This window comes from Mixophyes fleayi, chromosome 11 (genome assembly GCF_038048845.1).
Source record: "Mixophyes fleayi isolate aMixFle1 chromosome 11, aMixFle1.hap1, whole genome shotgun sequence".
Classification (NCBI taxonomy): domain Eukaryota; kingdom Metazoa; phylum Chordata; class Amphibia; order Anura; family Limnodynastidae; genus Mixophyes; species Mixophyes fleayi.
The window spans coordinates 40,409,713-40,426,846 of record NC_134412.1 but is presented as its reverse complement, the minus strand read 5'-3'; the positions used below and the strand labels follow the sequence as shown (position 1 = coordinate 40,426,846).

General features: G+C 42.1%; 1 protein-coding gene across 1 annotated transcript in view; it reads right to left on the bottom strand.

Annotated features, from left to right (window-relative positions):
- LOC142106908 (sacsin-like) overlaps positions 1-17,134 on the bottom strand; it is a 53,754-nt gene that overhangs the window by 25,533 nt on the left and 11,087 nt on the right. The window contains exons 4-5 of the mRNA XM_075189960.1: positions 11,272-11,383; positions 3,720-3,866 (exon numbers count right to left, since the gene is read on the bottom strand). Coding sequence (XP_075046061.1) covers positions 3,720-3,866; positions 11,272-11,383 — 259 coding nt within the window. The remainder of the gene's footprint in view (positions 1-3,719; positions 3,867-11,271; positions 11,384-17,134) is intronic.

The window sequence follows — 17,134 nt, the reverse complement described above, 5'->3', positions numbered from 1 at the left end:
GGAGGGGACACAGGGCGAGAGATGGCGAAGAGGGGGACACAGGGCGAGAGATGGCGAAGAGGGGGACACAGGGCGAGAGATGGCGAAGGGGGGACACAGGGCGAGAGATGGCGAAGAGGGGGACACAGGGCGAGAGATGGCGAAGAGGGGGACACAGGGCGAGAGATGGCGAAGAGGGGGACACAGGGCGAGAGATGGCGAAGAGGGGGACACAGGGCGAGAGATGGCGAAGAGGGGGACACAGGGGCGAGAGATGGCGAAGAGGGGGACACAGGGCGAGAGATGGCGAAGAGGGGGACACAGGGCGAGAGATGGCGAAGAGGGGGACACAGGCGAGAGATGGCGAAGAGGGGGACACAGGGCGAGAGATGGCGAAGAGGGGGACACAGGGCGTGAGATGGCGAAGAGGGGGACACAGGGCGAGAGATGGCGAAGAGGGGGACACAGGGCGTGAGATGGCGAAGAGGGGGACACAGGGCGTGAGATGGCGAAGAGGGGGACACAGGGCGTGAGATGGCGAAGAGGGGGACACAGGGCGTGAGATGGCGAAGAGGGGGACACAGGGCGTGAGATGGCGAAGAGGGGGACACAGGGCGTGAGATGGCGAAGAGGGGGACACAGGGCGTGAGATGGCGAAGAGGGGACACAGGGCGTGAGATGGCGAAGAGGGGGACACAGGGCGTGAGATGGCGAAGAGGGGGACACAGGGCGTGAGATGGCGAAGAGGGGGACACAGGGCGTGAGATGGCGAAGAGGGGGACACAGGGCGTGAGATGGCGAAGAGGGGGACACAGGGCGTGAGATGGCGAAGAGGGGGACACAGGGCGTGAGATGGCGAAGAGGGGGACACAGGGCGTGAGATGGCGAAGAGGGGACACAGGGCGTGAGATGGCGAAGAGGGGGACACAGGGCGTGAGATGGCGAAGAGGGGGACACAGGGCGTGAGATGGCGAAGAGGGGGACACAGGGCGTGAGATGGCGAAGAGGGGGACACAGGGCGTGAGATGGCGAAGAGGGGGACACAGGGCGTGAGATGGCGAAGAGGGGGACACAGGCGTGAGATGGCGAAGAGGGGGACACAGGGCGTGAGATGGCGAAGAGGGGGACACAGGGCGTGAGATGGCGAAGAGGGGGACACAGGGCGTGAGATGGCGAAGAGGGGGACACAGGGCGTGAGATGGCGAAGAGGGGGACACAGGGCGTGAGATGGCGAAGAGGGGGACACAGGGCGTGAGATGGCGAAGAGGGGGACACAGGGCGTGAGATGGCGAAGAGGGGGACACAGGGCGTGAGATGGCGAAGAGGGGGACACAGGGCGTGAGATGGCGAAGAGGGGGACACAGGGCGTGAGATGGCGAAGAGGGGGACACAGGGCGTGAGATGGCGAAGAGGGGGACACAGGGCGTGAGATGGCGAAGAGGGGGACACAGGGCGTGAGATGGCGAAGAGGGGGACACAGGGCGTGAGATGGCGAAGAGGGGGACACAGGGCGTGAGATGGCGAAGAGGGGGACACAGGGCGTGAGATGGCGAAGAGGGGGACACAGGGTGTGAGATGGCGAAGGGGATACAGAGTGATATGATAAAGGGGCACAATGTGATGGTGAAGGGGTCTAAATACATCTTACGTCATTTTGACCCAACTACTTAAAAATTATTTTTGCTTAGGGGTGCCTTGGAAAAATTATGGTGACCCTAATGGTGCCTCGAGCTGAGAAAGTTTGGGAACCACTGGGTTAACCCATCACATAATTGTGGGGAATAAGGCCTAAATCATAACTGCTGTGTAAATCGGGTATATCAATTGAATCCATTAATAAATTGAGCTACTAAAGTGTAAAATGTGAAGTCAGAAAGTCTGTTGTGTGTGTATTTGAAGGCTCTGCACATCCCAGTGTAGATAGCAGTGTCACCTGTAGCAGCTTCAAAGGCGCCTGATGTGAGCTATATCCTGACACAAGTTAGTTTTTGGACATCTGAATAGACTTTGTGGGGCCAGTCACAGCTTGACATTCTTGCAGACAAAGGCAGCATTTAAGGCCTATACAGGTATATAGCAATAGGAGCTTAAAAGGAAAATGCCTTCATAGTTCATATTGGGAAATTTGGGTGCAACTCCATACTGAGGAGCAGATATCACACCAGGGTTGTGAATGACCTGTACTGGCAGTATCCGGGAACAGCTATAATCACATATCTTTGGGAAAGGTATGTCACTGTCATAATTCCATCATGTTTAGTATTTAAATGTGCGGGAGATTATGACCGGTTTACTGAAGGGGAAGTTATGTCTCTGGGATCTATCTGTAAACAATTACCCAAAGGTCAAAACTTTGGGAATATTCATGAGCAAATTATAGTGACACCCAGGGGACATCCCTGCCCCCTATTAGCATTAACTGCCCCTGTGAAGACTGTCCCATTTTATTTTGCTTAAAAAACCTGTTGGGAAGGAGCAAATTGTCAGTTTCTTGGGGATCTAATTGAAGGTCTGTCCATCTTTTGTGCCTACCCCCAAGCATACAGATTATTATACGTAAGTGATGGTTTGTACTTTCATCCCATTTGTTTTTACAACTGATTGCAATTTTTTATTTGTATTTCAAATCTTTATCTAATTGTTTTTTTTTGTATCTGTAAGCGTTGTACCTTTTGTATATTAAATCTAACAATGTAATAGTTCTGTTCTTATTGCTGTGAACAAATCCATTGCCTGTGTAGAAGAGATACGATTGCTTGACCATGCCAAAACCTTTCATTGCCGAGGTGTGAATTGTGAATGCATTTGTATACTAAGCCTAGTGTGTGCCTGCATGTACATTTGGGTCATAGAGCCTTGAGGGGTTAAGAGTTAACCCTTTGATTGCTGGTGCCTTGCTAACTGTGCGTAAAAAGAAGTGCTCATTGCATGTCAGTGTAGGACAGTATATTGGGGTCCTATTGCCCGTATTCAATAGGTGCTGGCAGGACCAAAGTGTGTGTAGTTGTGTCAGCGCTGTTTGGGGCGCTTCAGCAAATCTGTAACCTTCGGGAAAGTGTGAGTGTGAGATTTGGACTGGAAATCCCTTACAGTAAACTTCCAAGTCACAAGTGCGCAGAGGGCGGTTTGTGACAGATAAAGGGGTCCAGGAATAGTTTCCTGCCAAAATGAGGTGATAAATTGTATGACTGTTGAAATATATGATAATATATTAAATCAGGGAGTAGCTAGAGGGGCTTATCCCTGACAGTTATTAATTTAATGTCAGGGCTCGTGAGGGGGCATATGACTCTTTATTAAATTGGAAAGTATTAACTTAATGTTGGGGTTGATGAGGGATGAAATAGGTCTGTTAATGAAATGGGGATGCTATTCATTTAATGTTGGGGCTGGTTGGGGGAGAAATCAGTCTGTTTATTAAATTGTGACGGTCATTAATTTAATGTCGGGGTTGGCGAGAGGGCATATGTCTATTTATTAAATGGGAATGCTAATAATTTAATGTTGGTACTTTAATCAATACAATTTTTTTTAGAATTTACTAGACTGTAAGGCAGTAAGACATTTGTTTTCAATTAAATTCCTATATTTAGCAGCCTCCAAAATCCATTTACTTGACACCTGATTCAGTTTGGCTCACTGAACGCCCACCCACAGCGATCTAAACATTTCTTTCTATGTATTTTAGAGGTCATATAAGATGATGATAATGTTATCAATGAAATTGTTATCAGACTAACCTGTAATGTGATATACAGAGTTAAACCCCAATCCAAATCTTCCAACAGTGTCGGGGTCTTTTCGCTTAATGCTATTTCCAGGTTTCTGGATTCCTTCCCAGTCACGCTCAGTAAACATCTCATTGTTGTATACCAGAAGAGATGGACCTGGAAGAAAAACAAGTTGGATGTATGAACTTTAATTTCATATAGAGAGATGTTTCAAAACACAAATAGGTGTGACAGATACACATGTATATAATGAAATGCTTTGTGCTGTTGTGAGCATTCCAGTGACAAAGTAGTATCCCTGCCCACTGGGGACACAGACAAGCACAAGATACACATTGATATAACATATAAAGGTATTTTGATTGTCTTAAAGTATTATGGGACTGAAGAGCCTCAGCACGGAGTTAAATTTTTATCATGCTTACAACTGAGCATGTTGTAGAGTTTTCCAATATTCCCGAGGAGACTGATTTTAACCTGAAATATTTGAGACATGGTTTGCTGAAAATTGCCCTAGTTACCAATAAACATTTTTCTAGAAAACTTAAAGAACAAAGACATTAGTTCTTCTAAAAAACCTAAACAAAATGACATCACATCGGCCAATTTATCCCGACATTGTATCATGTCTTACAGTTTATTGTCATTTGTTGCTCCTATACATTGGTTAACATATGTTATTGTATGGCGTGCATATTTATGTTCTATAAGTTAGACAAGTTTTTATTAAATATTGCCAGGTTGAGTGTTTAATCAGAGATGGGAGAGAACAAGAGGCCTGGGTTAAACAATTAGCATAAGCATATATAATACTATCTATTAAATAGGTGAATCTACTGCTTATGTAAGTAAAGTAAGGTAACAAGCAATGATAATGAAAGGAGGGTATATTGGAATAGCTAGAACTCCCTCTCTATATATATATATATATTTATATATATAATGAACCCACTACTATAACACTGTAATGCACCTTACTATATTGTGTTCATTTGTTAACAGCTATATTATGGTGATGTGAATTTGTTTACTAAAAAAGGTTCTGGGTTCCACGCTAGGGAAAGAGATAGGAGCGAGGTTTTGATAACTATAAAATGATACTCAATCATCAAAATAGAATACTTGTGCACACATAAGAATTGGGAGACGTTAAGACAGGAAGCATCAACACAGTATTTTATCTATTTATTTCATAGCAAGGTCACTTGTGATACTGCTGTTTATTATTATATTATATGTACATCATACACTAGCTGCGTTAAGATTAAATTCGAGGCGATGTATGGTTTTAATACACCGTAAGAAAAAGCTGCCGATGAAATTCAGAAATCATATACCACAGTATAAGAAACATCTGATTGGCTAAAGGAAGTATTTAACCAGACCACATACAAAGAACAGCATCCTCTGATGAAGTAATTCATGATGAAACGCGTAGAGCCATTACCAATTCCCTGCTAACTTATAAGTCACAGAAACCCTCTACCATCTGACAGCCAAGTAAGCGAGGTGAGCGTGCATGAACCACCGAATCAGATTGAAGCTGCAAGGGCTTACTGAACTGAAGTTATTGGGAGAAAGATACACACAAACATATTTACTTACTCTCTTCTGAATTTGAGTTTGATTTTAAGGTTTTATAAATACATTTTGAAAACATTACATCACTATTGGTCCTATCTCTATCTCTTGTATGTATCTCGGTGACAAATGGGAGAAGGGGAGAAGAGGGGGAATTAAATGCTACAAAGATTCAGGCTGGAAACTGTGGACATGCAGTGACGGATTGTCACAGTGGGTGGGGTACATTTTTCCAGTTGAAATATAGCAGACAGAAGTTAAACCGATAAAAAAAAGCAGATTACTGCGAGACCGACATAGAAGAAATACACACTTACCCTAAACACAGCTGATGTTAATTGCGACTGGAGAACAAGCCGGCTGTGGGATTCTTATCACTTAAAATGGTCACACTGAGATTGCCGGTTTTAAATGGACGTTTATTGTTTGATTTGCCCGATAGTCGGCTGAAAACACTCTAGTGTGTACCCAGCCTAACACAACTACAAGTGAAAATAAATAACAGGATTGCTTTTAATTGTTTACCGGCACTACTCCAGGGAGTTAAAGACTGAAAATGAAGGCGGACAACCAAAACTAGCCGTCACGTAAAAATATATATACATGTAATATAATCACATTATATATAATATGATATACTCCAAAAACATACTGGTAGGTTAATTGGCTGCTAACAAATTGACCCTAGCCTGTGTGTCTGTGTGTCTGTCTGTGTGTCTGTGTGTTAGGGAATTTAGAATGTAAGCCCCAATGGGGTAGGGACTGATGTGAGTGAGTTTTCTGTACAGCACTGCGGAATTAGTGGCGCTATATAAATAAATGATAATGATAATAATAATAATGATATGTCATATAATCAAATAAAATGTAGCTCAAACGAGAATTCATCATGGTCGGCTTTTGAGAGATTCTATCTCATAGGGTTCTGATCTAAATTTCCAGCCAAAATAACTGTAATCCAGTTCACTGAAATAAGCCCCTCTAAGTCCAGCCACACTATTATGGCAATAGCCACACCATCCACCAATGGGATAGGAAATGGATATCACCCAGAGCTCCACATTTGAAAATGCTGACCCGGACATAAATACTATATATACTAAAGCCAAATTTATCTCAGTGCTAAACTTTAAAAGTTATGTTTTTCCTACTTCTGATAGTGTCATTAACATCAAAGACATCAAGGACCTGCCAGATGGTCTGAACGCAGCACAAGACATAAGTAATCTTTTCATTAGAATATTTCAAACGTGTCACCCAAGCACAAACTCTCTCTGGTGGCATGCTGCTCACAGTACTATAGGCTCCAACTAGTGATGCTAGACACCCCCTTGGACTTTATTTTCCCTGCACCTGGATTTTTGTATGTGTACTTTTCTCTCTATTTCCCTATGTGAGCTTCTGTCTCTTCCATTGTGTGTCTGTGTGTGCCTCTGCCTCCCCCCTTTGTGTGTGCACACCTGTCCCCTCCTTATTTTGAGTGTGCATCTCTGCCCCCACCAATGCGTGTGTGCGCATCTTTGCCCCCACCATTGCGTATTTCTGCCCCCACCATTGCGTGTGTGCACATCTCTGCCTCCACCATTTCCGTCTCAAATTTTATATGTGTACTAATGTTTTCCCATCTGTCTTTGCCTCCCCATGTGTGTTTGAGACACAAAATTGTGGGTAGAGACAGTCTCCTTTCTTTCTCCCCTAGTATGCATGTCATTTGGCGGAAAGATTAAGCTGTACTTGTACCACCACAATACCCATTCGGGTATTGCCATCTAAGGCGTTGCCCTGGCTTACCAATGCTGTAGCTACGGCTAAAGATTACTAATCCCGCCTACTAATGTGGCCCTGCTTACTCTTTATTTCACCCTGCCCACACAAGGCCACTTTCAGAAATTGTCCCTGGGCTAATGTTAGTTCCCAATCCACATCAGACACAGATTCATTTGTGCTACGGCGTCCAGTAGAGGAGGGCTCTGGTCTTCTTCATAGCAGCTCCCACATTATATTGTATTTTGAAGTGCAGTACTCTGGCCTGTCCTCCTTTGAAAACTGCAGCAGGTTAAAAACTGCGAACATCAGCAATGTCCAAGGCAGCAGGTTCCCAAGGTGCATTGGGTCAGAGATATGGGCCCCAGCAGTCACTGCCCCTATTATAATCCACAAATATATCACCCACATGCATTCTCCTCCACCCACACATTCACGGGGTATTCTATAAAAGTGGAGAAATCTGAAAAGATCTTTATTTAGGATGTATAATAGCTCCACATGAAAATGCACATTGGGGGTAAGAAAGGGTGAAACATCATTACAAAGTCCAACCCACTAAGGCTTATGGATTGCGCATTATTTTAATTTAATGTATTCTGCAATGTTATTGTGTTATTCACCTAAAAGACTGCTTAGTTTAGCCTCATTTAGGTAATAGATTAATCATAAGAGGGAGAGCACATCAAGGGGTAAATGTATGAACGTGCGGGTTCTTCAACACCCGCGTGTTCGGCGATTAAATTTCAAGCGGCACTGCATTGTAAAGGGAAACTTCCCTTTACAATGCAGCGCCGCTTGAAATTTAATCGCCGAACACGCGGGTTTTGAAGAACCCGCACGTTCATACATTTACCCCCAGGACCGTCTTAAATACATATTTGACATTTATGTGTCTTTGACACTCTTTACTACATTGGTTAAAGTGTGCCTGGAAAGGAGTTTTCCCACAAAAATGGAACTGGAAGGTGCAATGTGTATCAAATTAAGAGTACAAGCATAATACCCAATCTCTGACGCATGCAAGGGCCTTGTAAAGCCAAATCCCTTTGTGGGGAGTAAAGGGGTATGCACAGACCTGCAAAGCATGGAAAGCAGTTGTGGATGCAAATTCTCCACCCATTTAAATAATCTATCTTGTTCTGCAAAGCAAAATCTTGTTTTTGAATGTTGGTGCAAAAGTCGGTGTATTCATGCACCTAATCCAGGCTCAGCAAATAATAACACGCCTGATCCACACAACTCCTAACATATAATAATTTTCCTTTAAAGCCAGGTGCATTTGTGGATGTTGGTGGATGACAAAAAAAAAAAATATTTTCCACTGTAGCTTTGGCCCTTTGTATATGACCATTATCAAGTGCTGATTTAGTCTGGAAAAAAAATGATTTAGCACATAAATTGACATTGCGCTCCAGTGGATAGTATAATAGTATTTATTTTATTTAATTCCTAAGGTCTGTGTAAAATAAATTGTGTTGTAGTATTCTTAATATATTTGGTTCATATGTTTTTCACCCCTGGTGCTCCCCAGATAACAGTGCATATATTACTCACATATCAGTCTACATTTGCATACCTGATGTACATGTTTTATGTACATTACTATTCCACTTATCCCTAGATGATCTCATAACTAATTGGTCATAGCAAACACTGTTTTAACATATTGGACTACACCATGTAACTTTTCAATTCACACTATTTCATTTAAATCACTTTTTTTCACACATATGTCCCTACATAATTACCTGTCTTCAATTCCCCTCTCTCTACCACTTCACTATACTTCTGCCCCCCTAACGTTTACATTGTTGTACCCTAGCAACTAACCATCAACAACAGACCTACATATCTCTAGTGCAACACCGACAAAGAATTTGATCTAAAAGGACAGAAAAGGGCTCGCCTATAGCGCTCCACGGCTATGAACTGCAATGGGAAAAAAGTGTTTAGTAGTGCTATATGATCCAGACATACAGCAATGTATGTTGGGGATGAGTAGGCTGTATATAGAAAGAGAATAATTCTATTGTGCGTAATGCATTCAGGCAGTATTCTGATAGAATAGCCTAGGATAGTCAAGACTGTGGTTTGAGAATTTAGTAAACTTGTCTAAAGAGACGAATATTCAGGAAACAGCAAAGTGTTTGGAGGCTAGTGGAAAGTCTTGCAGTGCAAAGGGAGGGAGCATTACAGAATGGGTGCAGCCCCCACCCAAAACAAGTCCTGTAATGAGAGCAAGTAATGCGAGTGGTCTGGTTGGAGTAAAAGCAGTAATGGAAATGAAAGAGTCAATGTGGGAGATTATGAGTACATAAATTAAATATATTGCAGGGGTCTTGTGTGAAATAAGTGCATATGCTGGAGATGTTTCTTAAATGTTTGTAATGTGATTTAGATATGTCAGGTAAGTAGCTAAATGTAGGTGTTATCTGCATGGACTTGATACTAGCTCTGTTTGGTTTTAGTGATATAGATAGAGAAGAACAGAGTGCCTAGGACCACGCCTTGTACACGTGGTAATCGTTTTTACGATTACCACTATAACAAAACTGAGGACTCCTCCAATAAAAATGTGACTCTGTAAAAAAACGATGTAAAGAAGAGAAGACTTACCTGCATACATACCAGCAATGTTTGGTTAAGTGTTTAAACACTTGACCTGCAGGGTTTGACATTGCCGCTTTAAATTAAAAGGGATAGAAGTCGCACTGACGTTAAAGTCTCCTGCCGGACACCTCAGTAGTCGCAGTCACTTGCGGTCTGTATCCTGCGATCAGACGTCTCCAACATCGATATACAGGTAAGTCTGCTTCTCTTTACATCATTTTTTTACAGAGGTGCATTTTTATTGGAGGAGTCCTCGTGTCAGAATGTTCAGCACCGATGACTCGTACCCAACCCTTTGTACTAATCCAATTAACAGAGTTGGTGGATCCAGAGAAACAAACACTGAAGGAGCAGTTTGATAAGCACTAGAAGGACCTCTGACAGGATATTGTCATAAACACCTTGGGAATGCAGTTCATGTACAAAAAGTGAGTGGTCAACAGTGTCAAATACAACAGAGCGTAGCAGGAAAATTAGAAATGAGTAGTGACCTCAGATTTAGCAGTAATCAAATCACCCTGTGGAGTGTTAGAGATGGAGCAGCAGTGACAGTCTGTAGTGGAAAGAAAAATAGTTAAGAGAAGACTAAAAGTATCTTTCATGAAGACCATGAGCTGGAGAATAGAGAGAGGGGAGCTGGAAAACTTCTGTGCGTGTTGTGGCAGAGACTACCTGAACTGTAAAGATTATTTTGTAGAACAGAAGCTTTCTGTTGTGGACACTCTGCAAGCCAAAACAATCAGTCATTCCTTATTCTAATTGTCTACCTGTGGTGCACAACATTACATTGCATAATTTCCTACCTGAGCTAGTCTCCTGCTGGACTGTAGTTCACTTTTTTTTTACTTCACCATTAGTACCACTTTAAACAATTTTATAAATCGTAATATAGATCACAAGTTTATATTACATCATCTTTTATTTCATTGCAATACTTATATCAAAATAGCAAATGTAATGATATGTATTGGGTATGTATAGAATAAACTACAGTTTGGTGTTTAACTGTAAGCAGGACAGGCGCTGGCATCTCCCAGCATGTCACAGTTTGCACATACGCAGTGAAGTCCCTTTGGGGCTGTGCCTGTGTCGCGCCCCCACACCCCAGCGACTATTCCGATCCCTGCTCTGCACAGAACAAGGTTTGGATATTATGGGGCAGGTGCCCTATGTTTATTTATTTTCCACACACATATGGGCATCCCGATAAGCGTGGCGCCCTCTTGCCGCACTTACCATGTTCCGTTGGCCCTGTCTGTAAAATATTAATGTTCCACATCAAAATTAAATACATGTGCACTTGTCAATATCTACATTAAGAGACATGGCTCATCTACAGAGCCACGGTAATTTATTTATTTGCCTAGTGCAAGTTAGACACTGAAAGAGAGCGTGTGCATTTAGGTACATAATGTGAACTGATCCATGGCAAGCAAAGTTAGTAAATTAACCTTAGTTTGTTTTTTGGATATCTATTGGTTAAGAGTTCAAAACTTATTATTTGCTAATTTTTTACATATTAACAACTGTTTGAACGTAACTTGTTGAATGTATAAAATACATATATGAAAATGCTGCTGTATGTTAGCCGATAATACATTACCTTGGATGATATGCAGATCCCTGGAATGTAAAGTATCTGTCCCATATTCCCTTTCATCATATATAAAAATGACTTCACTTGCTTTAGCATCATCTGCATTCTGTATCAGTTCCTATGAAACAAAGAAGAAGTTTATACATAGCTATACATTTATCTTGTGTGGCTTTATACTGACATTAAAACACAACTATTCATGCATATATGGTTGGATTTTAACACAACAAATGAAATCAGTTTTTAATTAGAGGTTTTGTGTTGCCTAATTTTTTGTCTCATGTTAAATCTAAAGCATACTTGCCAACTTTTTCTTGTTGACTTCAAGGAGATCCCGGGGGAGGTGGGTGTGTGGGCTGGGGGGGGGGGAAGCTTGACGAATCACATTATTTTGGTCCCGCCCCGAAACGATTGTCACAATTTTGGCCAATTACAGTCGGGGGAGTCGTTAAAATGACGCAACATTTGCGTCATTAAGGCACTTATTTATTGCGGGGGCAAAACCGGGAGGTTGCCCTGCTCTCCTGGGAGCCCGGGAGGTCTCCCAACAATGCGTAAGTCTCCCAAATATTCCGGAAAAGTAGGCAATTATGCATTAAAGAAAAGCAGCTAACGAATATCTAGAGACTGAAGTGTCTTTTACATTTCTGTCTCCATTACTGAAGTCATGTTGTCTTACCTGTCAGTCTTTGATTAAATCTTGGCCTCCATGAAAATGGCCACCTCCATAGGCATCAATACATGGACATAAGACACAATTTCTCAATTTCTGAACTGTGTCATCATGCCACAGATGGCGAAGCCAACCACGTCTTGTACTGGCTCAGCATCAGGGAGAATGCCAGACTTTTCAGGGAGTGAGGGAGATCACAACTATTTCAGGGAGTCTCCCTGACATTCAGGGAGATTTGGCAAGTATGATCTAAAGTTATTGCAGTTCAGACATCGTAGCAAGTAAAAGGGACTGTCATTGAGAGGCTGGGGGTTTGAACCAACCTAGGGTCTGTGCATAGAGCTGGGAAGTAGTGATATGGACAGATTTCAATCACATACATAGTGCTGCAGTAGAAGTAGGATAAATGGCCTCCTTCACCTGTCTCTGCAGCATGTTATTATGTGTGGAAATTACTTCGTCCCCCCCTCCTTTACTATACTTTCTTTCTGACCAATAGTAATAAAAAAATAATAATTTACACCTTTGTTTACATCAGGGGCCTGATTCATTAAGCAAAGTAGAGAAAAAAGAATGAGCAACTTTGCACCTTGGCAAAACCATTTTGCTTTGGAGGGGAATGTAAATTTAAGATGTGGGGACAAATTTATAGTAGGGCATGTCCTAGATCAACTTTAAATTTCAATGCACTAATAAAGCTATCAAGTGTGATACATAATAAAACAGGCAGTATTTAACATATGTGTAAAATAATGAACTAATTTGCACCCCTTGCATTGTAACATGATTTTGTCCAGGAGAAAACTTACAAATTTTTTGACTTACTTTCCTTAATGAATCAGTCCCCAGTTGTATAACAGCAATTCATTCCCCTCCCCTCCCAGAGGCTTAGCTAAGAGTCTTAAAGGACACACAGCAACAGCCTGTATATCCATGGACAAAATGTATGTGAAGTTATAGAAAGCATTTTGTGAGAACCTTAGTGTAATAAACACTCCTAGTTGTACTATAGCTCATATGTAGTGAAGCAGACAGGTGTAGCTATCCCCATGCATTATGGTTTATCCTTTATAAGTGTTTAGCCTTTTCCACTGCTGCTTTATGAGTTATTCCCCATGAACCCTCTCTTGAGGTACACTCCATCTGCCTCTTACTTACTCCCCTCTGACCTTCCCTCACATTAGGGGAATTTAATATCCCTATAGGCAATCCTTCTGACCCTGCTTCTTAGAAATTTATCTCCCTCTCCTGGTCCCTTGATCTCTCTCAATTGACCTCCACTCCCACCAACCACAGTGGACACTCCCTTGATCTGGTCTTTCTCCACCTCTGTACTGTCTCTGATTTCAGCAATTTACCTTTTCCTCCCTCTGACCACCATCTCTTCATCTTTATGATCGCCCCACCTTCCCCATCCCCTAAAGTTACTCTGACCATGCGCAACCTGGACATCATTGATTCTACCATAATCTCCTCCTCCCTGCTCTGACTCCTCTCCCCCATTACAACGGTTTCTTGCCCCAATCAGGCTGTCTCCTTAATCACACCCTTAGCACTGAACTTCATTCTGTCGCCACAGCTGTCAATATTAATCTTCGTTGGTCCATGACTCAACCTTGGCTATCTTCAAAAAAGATCCTGTACAGACTCATGCTGACTTCAAGTCAATTCTTTCATCTTACAGTTCTGCCTTATTATTCTCTAAACAGTCCTACTTCAAGGCTTTGATTTCTTTCCAATCCTGCAACCCTATTGCCTCATTGTCACAATAATATTCCTCTCCTCCCAATCCCTTCTCATAATCTGATCTGGACTTTGCTACCCACTTCACCTCTAAAATTGAGTCCATACGTCATAAGATCTCCTCCCATCAGTACCTTTTTGCCAAGCCTTCCTCTTTGTACGCTATCTCCACACTGTCACCCTCACTCCCTAGCCCACTTTTTCTTCCTTCCCTTTGGTATCTGCAGATGAATTCCACTCCCTTCACTGCTCACCACCTCCCCAATTGACCCTATCCCCCCTCTCCTCTGCTCCCTCTCTCAAGGCCTGCTCAACCTTGCCCAACTTCTCAATTTTGCCCTCTCCTCTGGTACCTTCCCCTCCGCTTCAAACATGCTGTTGTCTCCCCCATAATTAAAAAAAAACAACATCCCTTGACCCTTCCTCTCTCTCTAATTACTGCCCTATCTTACTCCTTCCTTTTGTCTCCAAACCTCTCAAACTGGTAGTACACAACCATCTCATCTCCTTTCTCTCATCTCCTCCGTCTCACTTCCTTTCATCTCTTCCCTCCGTGACACACTCCAATCCAGATTCCTCTCCATCCATCCTGACTGACCTCAATAAGGTCACCAATGACTTCTTAGTAAATCTAAAGGACACTTTTCCCTTCTTATCTTTCTTGACCTCTCTGCTGCCTTCGATACCACCTTTTGCAAACTCTTCAGTCTATAGGCCTCTGTGACACTGTCCTATCCTGGAATTCCTCTTACTCCACCAGTCAGTCTCTACACCAAACTCCACACCCACCCCCTTTAATAGAAGTTTTATTTTTAATACAAAACTGAAATTTTTGTTTGTTTTTGCAATGAATAGTAGATATGTATTGTTACAATGCACATATTTGAAGTTCGCTAATTAATAAAATATAAAAAATAAAACAATAAAATATGTAAAAAATAAAGAAATGAAACTTGTAATAATTACTTCACAACTGTTATCACTTATATTTGACTTTCGTATATTTCCGCTGTGGGTTGAGGATTTGGGTGTCGGATTAATAGGGTAATAAGGAGATTAATAAATATGAAATCTTCTCTCACTAGTCTGAAAAAAGTAAGTGGCTCATTGAACTAATAGAAACTAATAGAAAGACAATGGAAGCACAGCATATGGCTACAGTTGAAGTTTAAACCCCTTACAGGTTTTATATGCTTAAATGTCAGTAGGATCAGATTAATTTTTGGAGATGAAAGAAAAGTTTGTAAAGTGACCAGATCACTTATAATATTGGGCACATCAACATGGAACACATGACATTTGGAAATGGAGAGTCATTGTAAAATCTTTTCTGATGAAACAAACAGAAGAGGATGGAAAGTCATGCTATTTGGATAAACGTGGAACTTCTTTATATGAGGATTAGAATTAAATCTGGATTAATAAATATAGTAAAAAAAAAAAACATAAAATGATAGATAACATAAAATCTTGATGTTTTTTTCTGAGTAAAATAATTGCAATAGCAAATAAAAATACATCAAACCTGAATTAGCACCTATATTTATTAGGAGAAAAAAATACCCTATCATGGAGTAGTGAGAAGATAAGAATTTTGCCCTGCTAAATTGAGATGATCAACATATAAAATGATAATGAAGGAGTGTGCTATGATAATGAGATAGGAAGTACATTTTTATTTTTGTACATTGTTTCTTGTGCAGGAATCATAAAATTTTCTGCTATTACATGTTGGCCATTTTTAAAAGTGGATTTTTATTTCCCTGACATAATGAGTCAGAGTGGGTTAATCTGGAGAAAGCGAGAGAAACACCCATTCACTGATTGATCTCAAATGGGAAGTTTGATGTGGATTGTTCTGATTGGCTATGACAGAATAGAAAAAGGAGATCTTGACACTCCTCAGATGTCTGCCTTGAAAAAAAAAAAAAAAAAAAAAGCATTAAGCAAAATGTACATCAGCATGTCTATGGTTTGTGAGACGTTCTGAACAACATGTGAGATAGCATTGCACCTCAAATATATAAAACTTATGTTTTATATGTTAAGGAAGAGAAACAGATCTTATGTAGGGAAGCCAAGAGATGATATAACTTTCCCGGCCCCAGTAAACTTAACTGATTACAATAACTTCAGCAGTTATGCATAGATGATACTGTCTGAAGTAAGGATGAGCGGGCTCGGATTCCGCTAATCCGAGCCCACCCGAACAGTGCGGATCTGTGCACTGTTCGGGAACTTCCGGGTGCCAAACTAATCCAAACCGAGGCTATGACATCCAAGTCTCGCATCGGATCTCGCGAGACTCGGATGTCATAAATACTCACCTTGCGGCCGCCATCTTCATTTCGCCCGACATCAGGGAAGAGGGAGGGTGTGTAGGGTAGTGGTACTCTGTCCTTGCTGAGTCCAGTGGTGCATCAGTCCAGTGCTCTGTCCTTGCTGAGTCCAGTGGTGCATCAGTCAAGTGCTCTGTCCTTGCCGAGTCCAGTGGTGCATCAGTCCAGTGCTCTCTCCTTGCTGAGTCCAGTGGTGCATCAGTCCAGTGCTCTCTCCTTGCTGAGTCCAGTGGTGCATCAGTCCAGTGCTCTCTCCTTGCTGAGTCCAGTGGTGCATCAGTCCAGTGCTCTCTCCTTGCTGAGTACAGTGGTGCTTTTGTCCTGTGCTTTGTTCTGCTAAGTGCATAGTTAATTTAAAAATCTTAAAAAATTATTTAAAAAGTATAAAAAAAAAATCCTGCAGTCCAGAAACATTAATACTGCAATCTATTAAAAAATTGTTCACTGTTCCAGCAGTATTTAAAAACTAGTACTGTAATACAACGTGTGCTGCATATAATGGAGTACAAAAATTTGGAGGATAAAAGTAGGGAAATATCAAGACCCACTTCCTCCTAATGCTGAAACTGCTGCCACTATTCATGACATAGACGATGAAATGCCATCAAGGTCGTCTGCCAAGGCCGATGCCCAATCTCCTAGTAGAGGGCATGTAAAATCCAAAAACCCAAAGTTCAATAAAATTACCAAAAAAAGGAAATTAAAAACATCTGAGGAGAAACGAAAACTTGTCAATATGCCATTTATGACACGGAGTGGCAAGGAACGGCTTAGGCCCTGGCCCGTGTTCAGGACTAGTGGTTCAGCTTCACCAAAAGATCTAAGCCCTCCTCCCCCCCCCTCTAAAAAACTTTAAGAGACTTAAGCTGTCATCAACAACACAGCAAACAACTCTGCCTTCTAAAGAGATGTCATCACAAATCGCCAAGGCGAGTCCAAGGGTGTTGGTGGTTGCGAAGCCTGACCTTTGCCATAACTGTACGGGAAGAGGTGGCTGGTTCCACCATTTGCAGCACGCCCTCTGCATATGCTGGAAGGATCACCCACAGTCCAGTTACAGATTTGGCTAATGAAGGTGTGAATATTGTACACCGGGAGGAGGATATTGATGTAG